This window comes from Acinonyx jubatus, chromosome F2 (genome assembly GCF_027475565.1).
Source record: "Acinonyx jubatus isolate Ajub_Pintada_27869175 chromosome F2, VMU_Ajub_asm_v1.0, whole genome shotgun sequence".
Taxonomy (NCBI): domain Eukaryota; kingdom Metazoa; phylum Chordata; class Mammalia; order Carnivora; family Felidae; genus Acinonyx; species Acinonyx jubatus.
The window spans coordinates 28,805,010-28,822,788 of NC_069394.1; the positions used below are offsets into that span (position 1 = coordinate 28,805,010).

At 38.1% G+C, this 17,779-nt stretch overlaps 1 protein-coding gene across 1 annotated transcript in view; it reads left to right on the forward strand.

Annotated features, from left to right (window-relative positions):
• Positions 1–56: 56 nt before the first annotated feature.
• NUDCD1 (NudC domain containing 1) overlaps positions 57–17,779 on the forward strand; it is a 73,971-nt gene continuing 56,248 nt past the window's right edge. The window contains exons 1-2 of the mRNA XM_015070426.3: positions 57–387; positions 13,439–13,593. Of these exons, the coding sequence (XP_014925912.1) occupies positions 270–387; positions 13,439–13,593 (273 nt within the window). The 5' untranslated portion in view covers positions 57–269. The remainder of the gene's footprint in view (positions 388–13,438; positions 13,594–17,779) is intronic.

Below are 17,779 nucleotides of genomic sequence, written 5' to 3' on the forward strand. Positions count from 1 at the left end.
AGCGCGGGCCGCCTCCTGGTAGCTCAGCCCTCTGGGTAAGAAAGTCCATACCCTGCAGTCGTGCGGGCGTTAAGTCTCCGAAAGACTACATAGCCCGGCATGCAACAGAGTCAACTTTCGCATGGACACTACATTTCCCAGACGGCGCCCCACACCGCAGTGTTTTCTGGGATGGGAACCACGCCGCCTGCGAGCCTCGGTGCTACGAGCGAAGCGCGGACCTTTCAACAAGAGCTTTATTAATTTTCACGCTGCGACCTAGGAAGGCTATGGAGGTGGCTGCTAATTGCTCTCTGCGCGTGAAGAGACCTCTGTTGGATCCCCGCTTCGAGGGTTACAAGCTCTCCCTCGAGCCGCTGCCCTGTTACCAGCTGGAGCTTGACGCAGGTGGGAAGCGGCGGCGACCCCCGGCACTGTCCCCACTTTCGGCTGCTGGCAGCCGGACCCTTTCCTCATTTTCTTCCTTTCTGTCTTGGGCAAGCAAGGCGACCGGGGCCTTCCGTATATCCCGTCGGGCTAGCGTGGACCGGGGATGGCCGCCTATGGAGAGGGAAGCCCATCCCGGAACCCAGTGGGAGTCTCCTTCGCCTGGCTCGGCCCGAGTTCCAGGGTCCGTCACGCAACTGCTGCCTGGCCTCTGGGCGCTTGTTCGTCCCTGGCCTGGGCCCCGCTTTCGCTCTCTAGCATCCTCGGTAACCGTGTGCGTTGAGAAGCCACACCTTGGAGGACCTCCCAGATGGCGGAGATTCATTTCTTAGAAAAACTCCATTGCAATTCAGAGGATTTTCAGTTGCATAGGTGCTGTCAGTCTAAGGACACTATCTTAGAGAATATCTCTAGGAAATTTTGAGGAAACGTTGATTTAGTACCTACACTTCTATTTGTGTGTATTTGAGGCTGACCAAAATATTCATCCTTGTTCTTAGAACGTACCGAGTGGTATTTTCGTTAAAGATAAAGGGCCCAGAGATTTGCATTTTTAACACACCTCTACTGATTCTGATGCGTGTTGAGTGCATCACACTTTGAGAAATACTGATCTAGACTTAATAAATTTTATCAGATAAGTGTTTATTAATTGATTTATAAAATTCAGAAACCTCTATCAAGACCTTGTTTTATGTTACCTGCTGATATTATCAAGATAAATGAGGTACAGTCTGTGACATAAAAGTGCAGTTGGGTACTTGGGAAGAAAAATATAAACAGATAAATTTAGAGCAGTCTGATAAGGCAGTGATCTGGTTATGTACAGAACACAATGTTAGTACTTAAGTATCTTTCCAAACCAGCCTGGAGATCTGGGAAAGCTTCCTGGAGAAGTTGATATCTAAGTTGAGTTTTTAAGAATAGGTAAGATAAAATGAGCTTGGTTTTTCTTTTCATTCCCTTCCTTTCCTTCTCCCACCCTGTGTCAGTAAATGGTACCATCATGTTTAATTTATGCATGAAAAGGCCACCCAAAACTCAGTGCTCAAAAGAGTAAGCAGTTATTGTTGCTCACAGGTCTGTAAGTTAGGTAGGTGGTTCTTCTAGTCGTGGCTTGGGCTTATTCCTGCATTTTTGTTCAACTATGCATCTGCTTTGTCGCTCTGCTCTTGGCTGGACTTCCTCATATGTTTGGGGGTTCTCTGGCTATAGATTGGCATAGGATTATTTCAGATGGCTTCTACTTAGTTAGGTTTTCTCCATGTGGTCTCATTCTTTAGCAGGCTTTTTACTCCAAGAGAAAACCAGCAGTGCACAGGCACTTTTATAAGCTGCTGCCAGGAAAAAGTTTGCTCTTGTCCCATTGGTCAAAGCAAGTCATATCATCAAGCCTTAAAGTCAGTATAGCAAACTCATAGCAAAGACAGAGAGGCATAAAAAATTGGAACTATTAGTGCAAGTCTACATAATTGCTTATATTGGAGTCATGAAGTATTTCTTTTATCCCCTTGTTCAGTCTGTCAGCAAGTACAGTCAGCTCAAGATTGGACTTCTTGCCTCCACCCTTGTCCAAATCAGTTATTTTTTACCTTAACTATAGTAGCTTATTGAATAGCTTTCCTGCCATTTCATTCTCCTTCATTCCATTCTCTGTAAAGCAGTATTATCATAGTTTTTAATTCTATATTTATTTGATATCTTTTTCCTCCACTAGACTGTGACTCCATGAAGATAATGTTTCTCTTTTCTTCACTACTGTATCCCTAACGCTTAAGATTATAGGTACTCAATAAATTGAATGAGTGAGGAAAAGAAGTTGTTATTGAGGTCACTCCATTTCTGAGAAAGCGTGAGTAAAAAAGGGAAAGAGTAATTGGGTTTTGTGTAGGACACTGCTGCAGTCCTGTATTGCTGGAGGAAAAAATCTGGGGAATGAGAGATGAGTTAGAAAGATAGATGAGGGCACTGTTTGTTTTGTGGACTTTGCACCTCTGGTGTGTCTAAGTCAGTATTTCTTTTCATGGGCTTTTACAATGAAAAATAAAGTTCAGGGGGCGTCTGGGTGGCTCAGTCGGTTGAGCGTCCAACTTCAGCTCAGGTCATGATCTCACGGTACCTGAGTTTGGGCCCCACGTCGGGCTCTGTGCTGACAGCTCAGGGCCTGGAGCCTGCTTCGGATTCTGTGTCTCCCTCTCTTTCTGCTCCTCCCTGGCTCACACTCTGTCTCTCTCTCTCTCTCTCTCAAAAATGAATGAAGATTAAAAAAAAAATAGATAAAAATAAAGTTCAGCTGTCAAAGATTTGCCAACTTTTTAATTTGCTAAGTGGAGATGTTTCTTTTGTTTGTTTCAAGTGTTTATTTAAATTCTAGTGTAATATTGGTTTCAGGAGTAGAATTTAGTGATTCATCACTTACATGTCACCCAGTGTTCATCACAAGTGCCCTCCTCAATACCCATCATCCATCTAGCCCATCCCTCCCATCCACCCCCCCCACCCCAATCAACCCTTAGTTTGTTCTCTATAGTTAAAAATCTCTTATGGTTTGCCCCCCTCTTTTTCCCCCCTCTTCCCATGTTATCTGTTTTGTTTCTTAAATTCCACATATGAGTGAAATGGTATGGTATTTGTCTTCCTCTGACTGACTTGTTTAGCTTAGCATAATTAATCCTAAGTGGAGATGTTTCTTAAACACGGTGATGTCCTCACCCATTCTTTCATAAGTAAAAGGATATTTGAACATCAAAAAAACAGGAAGCAAACTCTCACAATAGTCCTCTAAATTGAATACATTAACTTTATTAACGAGTTCCTAAGTTGTCATTGTTTTTTCCTTTTTTCACCATTTTTGGTATTGGAATCTGTGTTTGGGATGCACAATTGGAGGTGGTGATGAGCTGTCATTTAGGGTTTTAAGAATAGAAAGCAGATAGATTTAGAGATTGAGTGGTTTACTCTTAGCATCTGTGGAGGCTGGGGGCTCCTGGGTTGCTCAGTCAGTTAAGCATCTGACTTTGGCTCAGGTCATGATTGCGTGGTTCGTGGGTTCGAGCCTCGTGTCGGGCTCTGCTGACAGCTCAGAGCCTGGAGCCTGCTTCTGATTCTGTGTCTCCCTCTCTGTCTGCTCCTTTCCTGCTTGTGCTGTGTCTCTCTCTGTTTCTCAAAAAATAAAATAAAATGTTAAAAAAAAAAAAAAGGATCTGTGGCAGCTGAATTTGGGAGATTGGAGGAATAGAGGCAGGGAGACCAGTTTGGAGGCTTTTGCCATAGTTTATGTGAGGGGCTTGCATTAAGAATTACTACCTGATGGGGTACCTGCATGGTTCAGTGTGTTAAACATCCAACTTCTGCTCAGATCGTGATCTCATGGTTTGTGGATTTGAGCCCCACATCGGGCTCTGTGCTGACAGCTCAGAGCCTGGAGCCTGCTTCAGATTCTGTGTCTCCCTGTTTCTCTGCTCCTGCCCCACTTATGCTCTGTATCTGTCTCTCTCTCAAAAAAAAAAAAAAAAAAAATGAATAAATGTTTAAAAATAAAAAAGAATTACTACCTGAGAATGATGATGAAGAGGTTAATTCTTTTATTTATTTATTTTTTTAAGTTTATTTATTTTGAGAGGGACAGAGATAGCGTGAGTGGGGGAGGGGCACAGAGAGAGAGAGAGAGAGAGAGAGAGAGAGAGAGAGAGGCAGAGAATCCCAAGCAGGCTCTGCACTGTCAGCACAGAGCCTGCGTGGGGCTCAAACCCATGAAACCTTGAGAGTCAAACCTGAGCCAAAATGATGAGTCAGACGCTTAAACAACTGAGCCACCCAGGTGCCCTGAGATTAGTTTGTTTAAAAATTATCATTTCTGGAGATGGTGAGGTATGATTGAGGAGCTCCTCTTGGCAACTTGATTTCTTTTATACTACCCAAGGAGTTTACATTATTTCAGCAAAAACATTAGTGGACGGTGTGTGAAGCTTTGCATTTAGAATGTGAGGTTGAAGATGTGCTTTCATCTTGAGGAGTTTTAGTACTGGCTCATTTTTATTCTCTTATTTTAAATAATACTAGCAAATTGTTCTAAAGTTCCCTTTGCTATATAAACAGTACAACTGTCAGTTTGTGTTTTTCTTTTTCTCCCCAAATTTTATTTATTTTGAAAGACAGAGCATGAGCAGGGGAGGGGCAGAGAGAGAGAGAGAGAGAGCGAGAGCGAGAGCGAGAGAGAGAGAATCACAAGCAGGCTCCATGCTGTCAGCACAGAGCCAAACACCGGCTTGATGAGATGAACCCATGAGATCATGGCCTGAGCTGAGATCAGGAGTCGGGCACTTAAGTGACTGAGCCACCCAGGCGTTCCAGTTTGTGTTTTTCTATGCTAAAGAACAAGCAAAAAGTTTTATAAAGTTTATTTATTTATTTGAGAGAGAGCATGAGTGGGGGGAGGGAGAGAGAGAATCCCAAGCAAGCTCTGCGATGCCAGCACAGAGCCCAACTTGGGGCTTGAACTCATGAAACGGTGAGATCATGACCTGAGCTGAAACCAAGAGTCGGATGCTTAACCGACTGACCACCCAGACACCCCTCTAGGCATCTATTTTATACAGATCTTCCTCTACTTAAAATGGGCACTTCCTGTGCCCTTCTGTTACTAGCACTCTGTTCCTCCACATACCCCTTCAGTCCCTAAGCAACTGCTGCTAGTTCTCTGTTACTATAAATTAGTGTGCATTTTCTAGAGTTTTATATACATGGAATTACACAGTATGTATTCTTTTTTGTCTTGTTTCTTTTACTCCGCATAATTACTTTTACCTCGTGCCTGCGTAAGAGAAGGATATTGAAATCTCTGACTACGATTGTAGATTTTTCTTTTTTCTTGCAGTTCTGTTCATTTTTACTTCATATATTTTGAAGCTCTGTTATGTTGCATAAACGCTATTGATTATTATGTCCTCACTCCAGCTCTTTTGCTAAATATTACCATAATGTGAGTATTTGTTTCCACCTTTTAACTTTTAACCTTTTGTGTTTTAGTATCTAACATGTATTTCTTACTGGCAGAAATAGTTGAGTCTTGTTTCTTTATTCAACCTGACGATCTCTACCTTTTCGATCTCTACCTTTTCGTTATGCTGTTTATATTTGATGTGATTATTGATTTTTTTTCAGTTTGATCTTTCATCTTGCTAGTGGTATTCTGTTTGTATTATCTACTCTGGGAAAATGGAATTTTCCTTTTTTTTTTTTTTTTTTTTTCATTTTGTCCATTTCCATTTTTCTTCCTTCTTTTGGGTTGAGTATTTTCTTTTCTTTTCTAAAATTTTTTAAATGTTTATTTCTTTTTGAGAGAGAGACAGAACACAAGCAGGGAGGTGCAGAGAGAGAGAGAGACACACACAGAATCAGAAGCAGGCTCCAGGTTCTGAGCTGTCAGCACAGAGCTGGATGCAGGGCTTGAACTCACCAGCTGTGAGATCATGAGCTGAGCCCAAGTCAGACACTTAACTGACTGAGCCACCCAGGTGCCCCTGGGTTGAGTATTTTCTTAAGAATTCATTGTTATCACATTTCTTGGTTTACTAGCTATTGCTCTTTGTATTTTACTAGTTGCTTTAGAGTTAATGGTATACACCTTTAAAGATTTTTTTTAATGTTTATTTATTTTTGAGAGATAGAGTGCAAGTCAGGGAGGAGCAAAGAGAAAGAGAGACAGAGAGTCTCAAGCAGGCTCTGTGCTGCCAGTGCAGAGCCCAATGTGGGGCTCAAACTCATGAGTCATGAGATCAGCACCTGAGTGGAAACCAAGAGTCAGATGCTTAACTGACTAAGCCATCCAGGTGCCCCAATATAATACATCTTTAATTTACTGCATGGTATGTTCAAATGTTGTTACACTTTGCTCATAAATATAAGACCCTAAAATAGTATACTTCTGTTTCTTTCCTCCTGGCCTTTATGCTATTGAATTTGTATTTTCAAAAGACATTTTGCCATGTGTAGGATTCTAGGTTTATACCTTTTCTTCTTTCAGTACATTTGACCCTTGAATAATGTAGGTTTGAAATATGCAGGTCCATTTATATATGGATTTTTTTCAGTAAATATAGTGGAGGACTGTAACTGTGTTTTCCTTATGATTTTCTTAATAATATTTTGTTTTTTCTAGCTTATTTTAAGACCACAGTATATACTGCATATACAGAATATGTGTTAACTGTGCTATTGGTAAGATTTCTGGTTAACAGAAGGCTATTAGTAGTTAAGTTTACAGGGAGTCAAAAAGTTATATGTGGATTTTCGAGGTGCTAGAGTCAGTGCCCCTTACCTGTGTCATTCAAAAGTCAAATGTACTTGGGGCACCTGGGTGGCTCAGTCGGTTAAGCATCCGACTTCGGCTCAGGTCATGATCTCGTGGTTCGTGAGTTCAAGCCCCGCGTCGGGCTCTGTGCTGACAGCTCAGAGCCTGGAGCCTGTTTCAGATTCTGTGTCTCCCTCTCTCTCTCTGACCCTCCCCTGTTCATGCTCTGTCTCTCTCTGTCTCAAAAATAAATAAACGTTAAAAAAATGTTAAAAAAAAAAAAGTCAAATGTACTTTAAAGATGTTGCCCCACTCTCTTCTAGCTTTTATTGGTTCTGATGAGAAAGCTGGTGTTTTCCCATCTTTATTCTTTTATATATGACATGTGTTTTTTCTCTTTTGCATTGCTTTTGAGCAGTTTGATTACATTACCTTGCTGTGGTTTTTTTTTTTCTTCATGTGCTTTTCAGTTTGTTGGTCTGTCTAGATCCGTGGGTTTATAGTTTTCAAGTTTATAAAATGTCCAGCCATTATTTTTTTTTTCAGTTTTTTTTTCTTCCTCTTCTTTATTTTAAGGAATCCAGTTGCCCATTTGTATCTTTTATTTTTATTTTTTTGAAATTTATTTTTGAGAGAGAGAGAGAGAGAACACAGGGAAGGGGCATAGAGGGGGGAGAGAGAGAATCTCAAGCAAGCTCTGGGCTAACAGCACAGAGCCTGACACAGGGCTTGATCCCATGAACTGTGACATCCTGACTGAGCTGAGATTGAGAGTCAGACGTTTAACCAACAAAGCCACCCACGCACCCCCAGTTGCCCATTTTTAGATTGCTGGAAATTGACCCCAGGTTATCAGTGCTCTTGATTTTTGTGTGTTTTTTGCATTCTTTTTTTTCCTCTACTTTATTTTGGATAATTTCTATTTTCATGCCTTTAGCTTCACTGTTGTTTTGCAGTGTCTGATTTGTTGTTATTCCCATCATGTGTATTTTTCATCATAGATGTTGTAGTTTTCATCTTTTACATTTTTCACGTCTGTTTTTAATGTATGGAATGTACATTTTACATCTTTTTTGTCTTTGTTGTTTTGGACAATGGAATGTACTTTAATATAATAACTCAGTGTTCTATTCTGCTAATTATAACTTATGTATCAATTATGTTGAGCTTCTGTTGATTGATTATTCTCTTCATTGTGTTTTTTTTTTTTTTTCCTCTTTGCCGAGTAACATTTGGACACTAGAAATTGTGAATTTTACCTTGTTGGCTGGAGAATAGATTTATATTCTTCTAAATCTTCTTGAACTTGATTCTGGGTTACAGTTGAGTTACTGGAAACATTAATTTCATTTAGTCTTTTTAATGATTTGTTACACTGGTCTGGAGCAATGCTCAGTCAAGGGCTAATTATTCCCCACTAGTGAGACAGTACTTTTCTGTGTATTCTACCCATTATCCCATGAATTAGGTGTTTTCTCCATTCTACCTGTTGGTAACAGTCACAATTCCGAGCCTTGTGTGAGTGCCCAAAACTTCTCTCTAATTCTAGAAGAGGTAGAAGAGAATGGAATAATAAGCAACCATGTGAGAATTAACCTTGGACAGAATAAGAGAAACAGGAAAATCACACTTCTCTTTCTTCATATGTACCATATAACAAGTATGGTACTTGTTTAGAATACCATTTACATGTTTGAAACTTTTTTTTTTAATGTTTATTTATTTTTGAGACAGAGAGAGACAGAGCATGAACAGGGGAGGGGCAGAGAGAGGGAGACACAGAATCTGAAACAGGCTCCAGGCTCTGGGCTGTCAGCACAGAGCCCGACACGGGGCTCAAACCCACGGACTGTGAGATCATGACCTGAGCCGAAGTCGGACGCTTAACCGACTGAGCCACCCAGGCGTCCCACCATTTACATGTTTAAAGTTAAGCTTGTTACTAATTTCATAGGACAAGTGTTATTGATTTTCATTACAGATGAGGAGATGGGGTGGAAAGGCTAGTAACTTAATAAAGCTACTTGACACTGGCAAATCAGACTCCAAAGCTCATGCCTTTTCTAATGATCTATGGGCTATTTCTTCAGGGGAGGGAGAATAGAAGCCGGTGAAGATTTAGGCTATAGTTGGACTAAAGGAAGAAAAGAGCTATGTCACCGTTGGATTTATGTAGAGTTTACTGTAAAATTGATATCTGCTCTTAGGGTGGAAAATATGGGGAAGAGTGGTAGATGACTGTGTTAATTTTTGCAGAAACATTGTATAAAATAGGTTAGTGGGAACAATGCTCAGAATTCTCTTTCTGCTGTGTTCCATAAGTCTTGCTTCAGAATTCATAATACAGACTTGCACAGTAGTTACAGTTTTAGTTTTGCTCTCTACAGTTTCAGTTACCCATGTCAACTGCAGTGTAGAAGCAGAGACGATCCTCCTTCTGACATACTGTCAGAAGATCAGCAGTAGCCTAACACTGTATCACAGTGCCTGTGTCATTCACATCACTTCACCTGATCATACAGGCATGTTATCATCTCAAGTCATCACAAGAAGAAGGGTGAGTACAGTACAATAAGATATTTTGAGAGAGAGACCACATTCATGTAGCTTTTATGATAGTATACTGTTACAATTGCTTTATTTTATTAGTTATTGTTAATTTCTGACTAGGCCTAATTTACAAATTAAACTTTATTATTCGTATGTATGTATAGGAAAAAACAATATATATAGGGATCAGTATCTGATTTTAAGCATCCACTGGGGATCTTAGGATGTATGCCTTGCAGATAAGGGGAGTGGGCTGGGGGGGCTACTGTACTCTTTTTTTTTTTTTTTTTTGCATTTTTATCTTTTTTTATACACAAATAGCAAACTCAGTAAGTAACTTGGCCAGAAGACTTAATTCATTGGGTGTGATTAAAAGATAATCTAAGAAGTGACCTCCATAAGTTAACATTTAATGTTCTTTGCCTTTACCCCTGCTTTTTTAAAAGTACTATACTTTGCTTCTATCGGTATTAGAATGAATCATATTTAATTGGGTCAAAAGAGTTGAATATTGGCAATTTCATGTGGTTCAGTGTAGTAGTGTATTTTGAAAGGACAAGAAGCAGTAATTGTAACCATTGTTAACACCATTACAAGGATCATGTCTGTTTTATACTTACTAGTGTTATATCCACTGCCAAGCACAGTACACATAGTAGACATTCAATACATAACTTATGAATGAGAAATACAGGTTTTTGAGGTTTCATACAGGTTTTGTAAGAAATTTAGGTAAAGATGGGGCCCCTGGGTGGCTCAGTCGATTGGGTGCCTGACTTTGGCTCGGGTCATGATCTCGCAGTCTGTGAGTTCAAGCCCCACGTTGGGCTCTATGCTGACAGCTCAGAGCCTGGAGCCTGCTTCAGACTCTGTCCCTCTCTCTCTGCCCCTCCCCCGCTCTCACTGTGTGTCTCAAAAATAAAATAAAAACATAAAAAAAAAATTTAGGTAAAGATTAAGGGAAATTTTCTTCTTGTCAGGCCCTAAGTTCTTTTTAAAAGACTGAAAGAGAAGGAATTTTTAGCAAAGCTCTTTTATTTCTAATGCAAGATAATAATAAATAATAAAATTTTTACTACTTGGCCTCTTAGCCTTCTGTTAAAGAGGTTCCCCTTCTTCCACCATTTCCATGAACCCAGCAGAGATTTAATACTCCTTGCTTTCCCCCTCCTTTCTTGGGAGGCTTTCCACTGCTTTTGCCTTTCAATTACTCTGCCTCTCCTTTTATAAACTCAAGGTGGTTGACATGAAAAATGCACTGATAACTTCACCTTTCTCATTTGAGGCCAGAGATGCGGCTTTTTTCTATACACTAACAGCTTTTACAAACTATTAAGTATGTAATATGCCCAATCCTCATTTCTGTGTCCAAATAACTTACATAAATTATCTTGTCAGAATGCAACAACAAAAGACTTAGACTATATCATAGTCATCTAATAATAGTTTTCCAGATCCTTATGTTCACAGATGAGAGGTTGTAATAAGGCAGAGGGCTAAGAAGCCTCTTGTTTGGGATTGCCCGGGGGCTTTGGCACAAATATGAAATAAATGTATTTGTCGTGTCATTGTCTAGTATTACTGCTTTGGGCCATTATTTTACCATGTACATTTCTTGCAGTATTGAGTTTCATCCACACAGTGGTGCTAGAAAACCAAGAATTGGTGATTGTTTCCCTCCTAATCAGTGGAATATGTGCTTCTAACTGTTCCTTATGAAATAAATACTTCCTTGAATCATATAATAGCAATTTCCTCAGCCTTCATCAAATCCATAACAAAGTTTATAATGATTTTATGGCATAAACCTTGAAAATAAAACACCCGGGGCACCTGGTGGTTTGGTCAGTTAAGTATCCGACTTCCTCTCAGGTCATGAACTCTCAGTTTTTAAGTTCGAGCCCCGTGTTGAGCTCTAAGCTGACAGCTCAGAGCCTGGAACCTGCTTCAGATTCTGTGTCTCCCTCTCTCTCTCTTCCCTTCCCCCACTCATGCTCTGTCTCTGTCTCAAAAATAAATAAACTTTAAAAAAAATTAAAGAAAAAAACCCAAGTTATTTTATCAGCAGAATGGGTTTATTTGGGATTATTAGAGAATTGTAATTCGGGACATGCAAACTTTGGCAAAACCATCGGCAAGTCCAGCAAACAAAGGAGAAGAATGTTATTTTATGGAGAAGGAGGAGGAAGTTGGGAAGGATTGTTTTGAATGAAAGAAAGTCATTGGAGAACAGCAAAACTACAGGGTAATGTTGATTTCTCATTAGCTATGTTACAGGAGTAGTCCCGCTTCTTGTAGGAGATGCAGTGTATATCTTTTCCCTGTTGGGGCCTGTAATTGAAGATTCTTCTATTGAACATTCTTCTGTTGTGGTCTGCAATTGCCAGCTCTTCCCTAACTGATGTTGAGTGGTGGGGTTCCCCCTTCTGGCCTCCCTTCTTTCTGTACTTCTAGTGAGATTTCCCTTTATTAATATTCACAGTGGATTTTACCTTGCTTTGCTTTCGTCTGTTACATACTGTACTTATAAGTAATCTTTTATAAATTTGAATCTGAACTTTACTCTTCTGCTTAAAAACTCTTAAATGAATTACGTTAAGTTTACCGATAAAGACAAGGTCTTTCATGATCCAATTCCTTCCTAGTTCCCTAGCTGTTTATCTGTAGCCTTTTCTTGTACAGTTCTCCATGGTGCTTTGTAGTTAGCCATCTTTTGTTTCTTGGAACACAAATTTTTCCTCCTGCATTTGCCTGCTTTTCCTTCTGCCTGTGGTAAGTAGGGGTGTGTGTGTGTGTGTATAGATATATTTCTTCATAAGTTAACTTTACCTTATATCCTTTCTAGCGTGGGTCATATTTCTGAAAGCTTTCGTTATTTCCCCTCCTCCACAGATCAGTGCCCAGTGTTATGGTACCCAGTAACTTTTTCTTCCAAACATTTATTGCAGTTTCATTATATATTTATTTATGAATTATTTGACTAATGTCCATTTCCTTACTGAATCATGAATGCTGAAGAGGTAGATTCTGTGCTCTTTGCTCATCATTGTGTCATTGGTGCCTATTGAATTATTGCTGAATGAATCAGAGAATAAATATAAGTCAGCCAGGCCTCAAAGCAGGTAATAGAAGTAGGAACAGATGAACGTTATGGAAAAAAAGAAAACACTTGAAATTAGAATACAGTAAGTTGAGTTTTATATTAAGGTAAGGTATTGGCCCAGCTTAGTTTACTTTTATATTTTCTGTCAGAGCAGAAACTAATTCAATGTCATGGGCAGCCCTGAGTGGTAAGGGTTCCTATCTGCATGTGAAGGAAGGAAGAGTGAGATTACATTTAGCCGAATAAAATTATGGAAATAGTAAAGAGAGTGGATCTTAAAAGTTCTCATCACAAGAAAAAAATAACTAGGTGACGGGTGATGTTTTAAGTAAACTTACTATGCTAATCATTTCACAATATGTTCATATATAAAGTATATTATGTTATACACTTTAAACTTACACAGTGTAATATGCCAATTATATCACAATAAAGGTGGAGAAAAGTAAAATAAAGTTATAGAAATCGCTTAATGCCCAGTGCAAAACACTGTTCTTCAGGAAGCCTCGTTTCTAGTCCAGGTAGAATATTTTGTTCTGTACTCTTGGGAAAAATTTGATAAAACATTGGAGAAATCACCACTTGTTCTTACATTTATTTCCATAATTATGAAACAAAATAATGAAAACATTCTCTATTTCTTAATGTGTGGTAAAAAAAATTAATGAGATATAGAGGTGAAAGCGTTTTAAAAACTATAAAAACTCTACATAAAATGGACTTAATATTTGCCCCAGAGACAGGAAATCCTCCAATTTTAGAATTTCCCCATTCTTTTTATTCATAATTATAAGGAAGAGGTGCCTAAAAGAAAAGATGTTATGGCATGAAAAACCCTATCTCTTATGGCCACTGTCAGGGATCATGCCAGTTTGATTCACTGTTTATCCTCTACACACAGTGCCTAGTGGGTGTCTAAAAATTGTTTTAGAATAAATAATATAGTGTATTTGTTCTTAAAGCCTTTGTGATTAGCGTTCTGTGGTTTCTTCACCTTGTGAGCATTCTGCAGAAAGAAATAATCAAAAGTGAAACCTGTATTTATGTTTATTTTTCTTGTATTTCAGCTGTGGCAGAAGTAAAACTTCGAGATGATCAATATACACTGGAACACATGCATGCTTTTGGAATGTATAATTACCTACACAGTGATTCATGGTATCAAGACAGTGTCTACTACATTGATAACCTTGGAAGAGTTATGAATTTAACAGTGATGCTGGTAAGAAAAATACCTGTAATAAGAGGATTTTCCAATAAATCTGATTCTTAATTTTCATTTTTAATCTGATGTCCAGGGGCACCTGGGTGGCTCAGTTGGTTAAGCATCCGACTTTGGCTCAGGTCAGCTCAGAGCCTGGAGCCTGCTTCTGATTCTCTCTCTCTCTCGCCCCTCCCTTGCCCCTTCCTTGCTAGCACTGTCTCTCTCTGTCTCTCAAAAATAAACAAATGTAAAAAAAAAAAAAATCTGATATCCAGAGAATTGAGGTACACATATCTTTAATCTATGGAATCCTATCGTTAATCTATATAAGGCTCTGTTCTGTTTAATTCAATTTTAATTTTTCCCTTTGTTCTTATCACTTATTATTCCCCTCCACACCCACCAATGAGCAACAATTCTAATGGATTTTATAGATCAATGTTAATGTAACTGTTCATGTCTGCTTTTTCTAATGTGAAGTATTAACTCTGACTATGACAGTGAATTTGTTTATTTTTCCTTTTAATTCTTGCTTTATGTATTTTTAATCATGCTAATTGAGGCACAAACATTTTGTCTGCTATGGATTTGTCCTTTTAGCATTATGAAATGCCCTTTTTATCTCTAGACTCTGGGAATGATTTTTGTCTTGAAATCTTCCAATATTAATATAGTGTGATAGCTTTTTTTATTAGTAGTATTCATCTTTTTCTGTCTTTTTTCTTTCACTTTATCAGTGTTGTTGTTTTTAGTCTGATGCCTTAGACCACTCAACCATCCTGACATGACAGTGTTGTTATTTTTAAAGTGTGTCTCTTATAAACAACATATAGTTGGGTCTTGTTTTGTATCTAGCATGACAATCTGTCCTTTAAATGAAGGGCTTAGGACATTTATATTTAATGTAATTACTGATATGGTTAGGTTTATGTTACCATTTTCCTGTCTTTTCAGTTTGTCCCATCTGTTCTTTGTTCTTTATCCCTTTGTTCCTACCTGTTTTAGAATTAGTCAAATTTTCTTAAAATTCCATTTAATTTTCTCTTGGCTTTTTATCTAAACCTGTTTGTACTATTATTTTTTTTTTTAATGGTTAATGTAGAGATTGTAGTATTCATCCTTAAATGGTAATAGTCTGCCTCTAACACTAAAACTTTACGGTAGTAATTCCTTCTATTTCCCTTTTACCATTCAAGCTATTTTTGTCCTATATTTTAACTTCATATGTTGTAAATTCCACAATAGATTGTTAATGTATTTGCTTTAAACGGTCAGTAGAATGATAATAGCTTCCTAACTGCTCTCTGCTCTTCCTAGCACACCTCTACTGTGCATCTACAGAATCATAGATTGAATTTTTTTTGATTCCACATGTAAGGTTAATAGGTTATTTGTCTTTTCTGACTTATGTCACTTAGCAAGATGCCTTTAAGGACCATCCATATTGTCACCAAGGTCAAGTTTCATTCCTTTTTATGGCTAAATAAAATATTCCACTTTTTATATAATGACACATTTCCTTTATCCATTCATCTATTGATGGACACTTAGGTTTTTTGTTTTTTGTTTTTTGACTATTGTAAATAATGCTGCAGTGAACATAAGGATACATATATCTTTTCAAGTTAGTGTTTTTATTTTCTTGGGATAACTATCCAGAAGTGGAATCACTGGGTCATAAGGTAGTTCTATTTTTACTTTTTGAGAAACCTTCATACTGTTTTCCATAGTGGCTGCACCAGTTTACATTTGCACCAACAGTACATGAGAATTTCCTTTTCTCCACATCTTTTCCAACACTTGTTACTTCTTGTCTTTTTGATAATAACCATTCTGGTAGGTATGCAGTGATAATCTCATTGTGGTTTTCTGCATTTCTCTGATGATGAGTGATATTGAGCAAGTTTTCATATAGTTGTTGGCTGTCTCTAGGTCTTCTTTGGAAAAATGCTCAGATGCTCTGCCCATTTTTTAAGCATGTTTATTTATTTATTTTGAGAGAGAGCAGAGCAGGGGAGGGGCAGAGAGAGAATCCAAAGCAGACTCTGTGCTGTCAACGCAGAGCCTGATGCGGGGTTCAAACTCATGAACTGTGAGATCATGACCTGAGCTGAAATCCAGAGTTGGACACTTAACCGACTGAGCCACCCAGGCACCACTCCCATTTTTTAATCAGATTTTTTGTGGGTTTTTTTTGGGGGGGGGGGGAGGGTGGGTTGCTATTGTATAAGTTCTTTATATATTTTGATACCCTATGATTTGCAAATATTTTCTCTCATTCCCTAGGTTGACTTTTCATTTTGTTGATCATTTCCTTTGCTTTGCAGAAGCTGTTTAGTTTGATGTAGTTCCACTCATTTATTTTTGTTTTTGTTGCCTTTGTTTTTGGTGTCAGATTCAAAAAATCATTGCTAAGACCAATGTCAAGGAGTTTACCACTTATGTTTTCTTTTGGGAGTTTTATGGCTTCAGGTTACATTCAAGTCTTTAATCCAGTTTATTTTTGTGTATGATATAGGGGTCCAGTTTCATTCTTTTGCATGCGGCTGTCCGGTTTTTTGAAGACCATTTATTGAAAAGGCTGTCTTTTCCCTATTGTATACTCTTGGCTCTTTCATTGTAAATTAATTGATCATATATGTGTGATTTTATTTCTGGACTCTGTTCTGTCTCATTGACCTCCACTTCCATACTGTTTTGATGATTGTAGCTTTGTAAAGTATTTTGAAATCAGGAAGCATGATGCCTCCAGCTTTGTTCCTTCTTTCTCAAGATTGCTTTAGCTTTTTGAGGTCTTTTGTAGTTTCATACAAATTTGAGGATTGTTGTATTTCTGTGAAAAATGCCATTGGAGTTTTAATTGGGATTGCATTGAATCTGTAGATTGCTTTGGGTAGTATAGAAATTTTAACATTGATTCTTCCAATCCATGAGAATGGAATATCTTTCCATTTATTTGTGTTTTCTTGTAAATTCTTTTTATTAGTTTCCGGTGTGTCCTTCCAGAGGTAGTTTGTTTTTTCTGTATGTCTGTTTTTTATTTTTTTTAGCAAGTGTAAACACAAAGTGATCTATTTTTAAAATACAAACTCCTCATTGGTATATACAGTTTATTGTGCTCTTCTCTCCAACCTTGTGTTTTGCCATTTTGTACACTAGTCTCTAGCAATACCAACTCTTGCAGTTACTGAGACATGCCCTGTATGCTGTTGTCCTCTGCTCATTTTTCATGTGATTAACTCTACCTGGAACATTTTTTCTTAGTTCTTGCCAGGTTGCTTCCTGGTCTTTACTTAAGACCTAGCAAACCATCTCTTCTATTAAGCTTTCCCTGACATCCTCACTTTGCTCCTCTGGGAATATTCAAACCATTGGCTCTCAGATCTATGTGGACTTTTAATTCCTTCTAGGCCAGAGGTTTGCAAGACTTTTTCTGCATAGGGCCAAATAATAAATATTGTACAGTTTGTAGGTTAGATAGTCTTATGTCACAACTGCTCAGTTTTGGTGTGGTAGTGTGAAAACAGTGAAAACAGCGTTAGACGATATGTAAATGAATGAATGTGACTGCATTCCAAGCTCAATTCCAAACTATTGACTATAGTTTGCCAACCCTTGGTCTAGGCCCTGGGTTTTTCTTATTTTTCTATAATCCTGCCATCTGGCAGAAGATTTGGTCAGTATGTTTGTTGAAATAACAACTGTTTAAAGCTTGTTCTTATCCTTTGTAGTTGTCTTTTCATTCTTGATAGGATCTTCCTCTTCTTATTTCTTCTCTGGGTTCAGGTATGAGTCTTTGGTTTATTGAGATAAATAACTTTACTGTATAATAAATATTTACTTCTATGTTATATATACTTAGTTATATATTTTTATTATATGTATGAATATCTATTATATATTACAAATATGTACTTTATATATATTCCTCAGCAAACATTTATTGAATGCTATTATGCTTAGTAGCCACATACACAAATAAATTGAATGTAACAGTGGAAGTAGGGATAAGATGCAGACCTAATACAGAGGAGGAAATGATAAATGTTGAGAGATGAAGTGTTCCAAGAAGTTTCCGAGGAGTTGTCACTTTAACAGAATTTTGAAGGATCAGTTAATTTGCCATGCAGATTGAGGCAGCTGTGTCTGCACATGACTTAAAAGGCACATTCAGCAAACTTCCACAGGCACATGTGTGCACTAC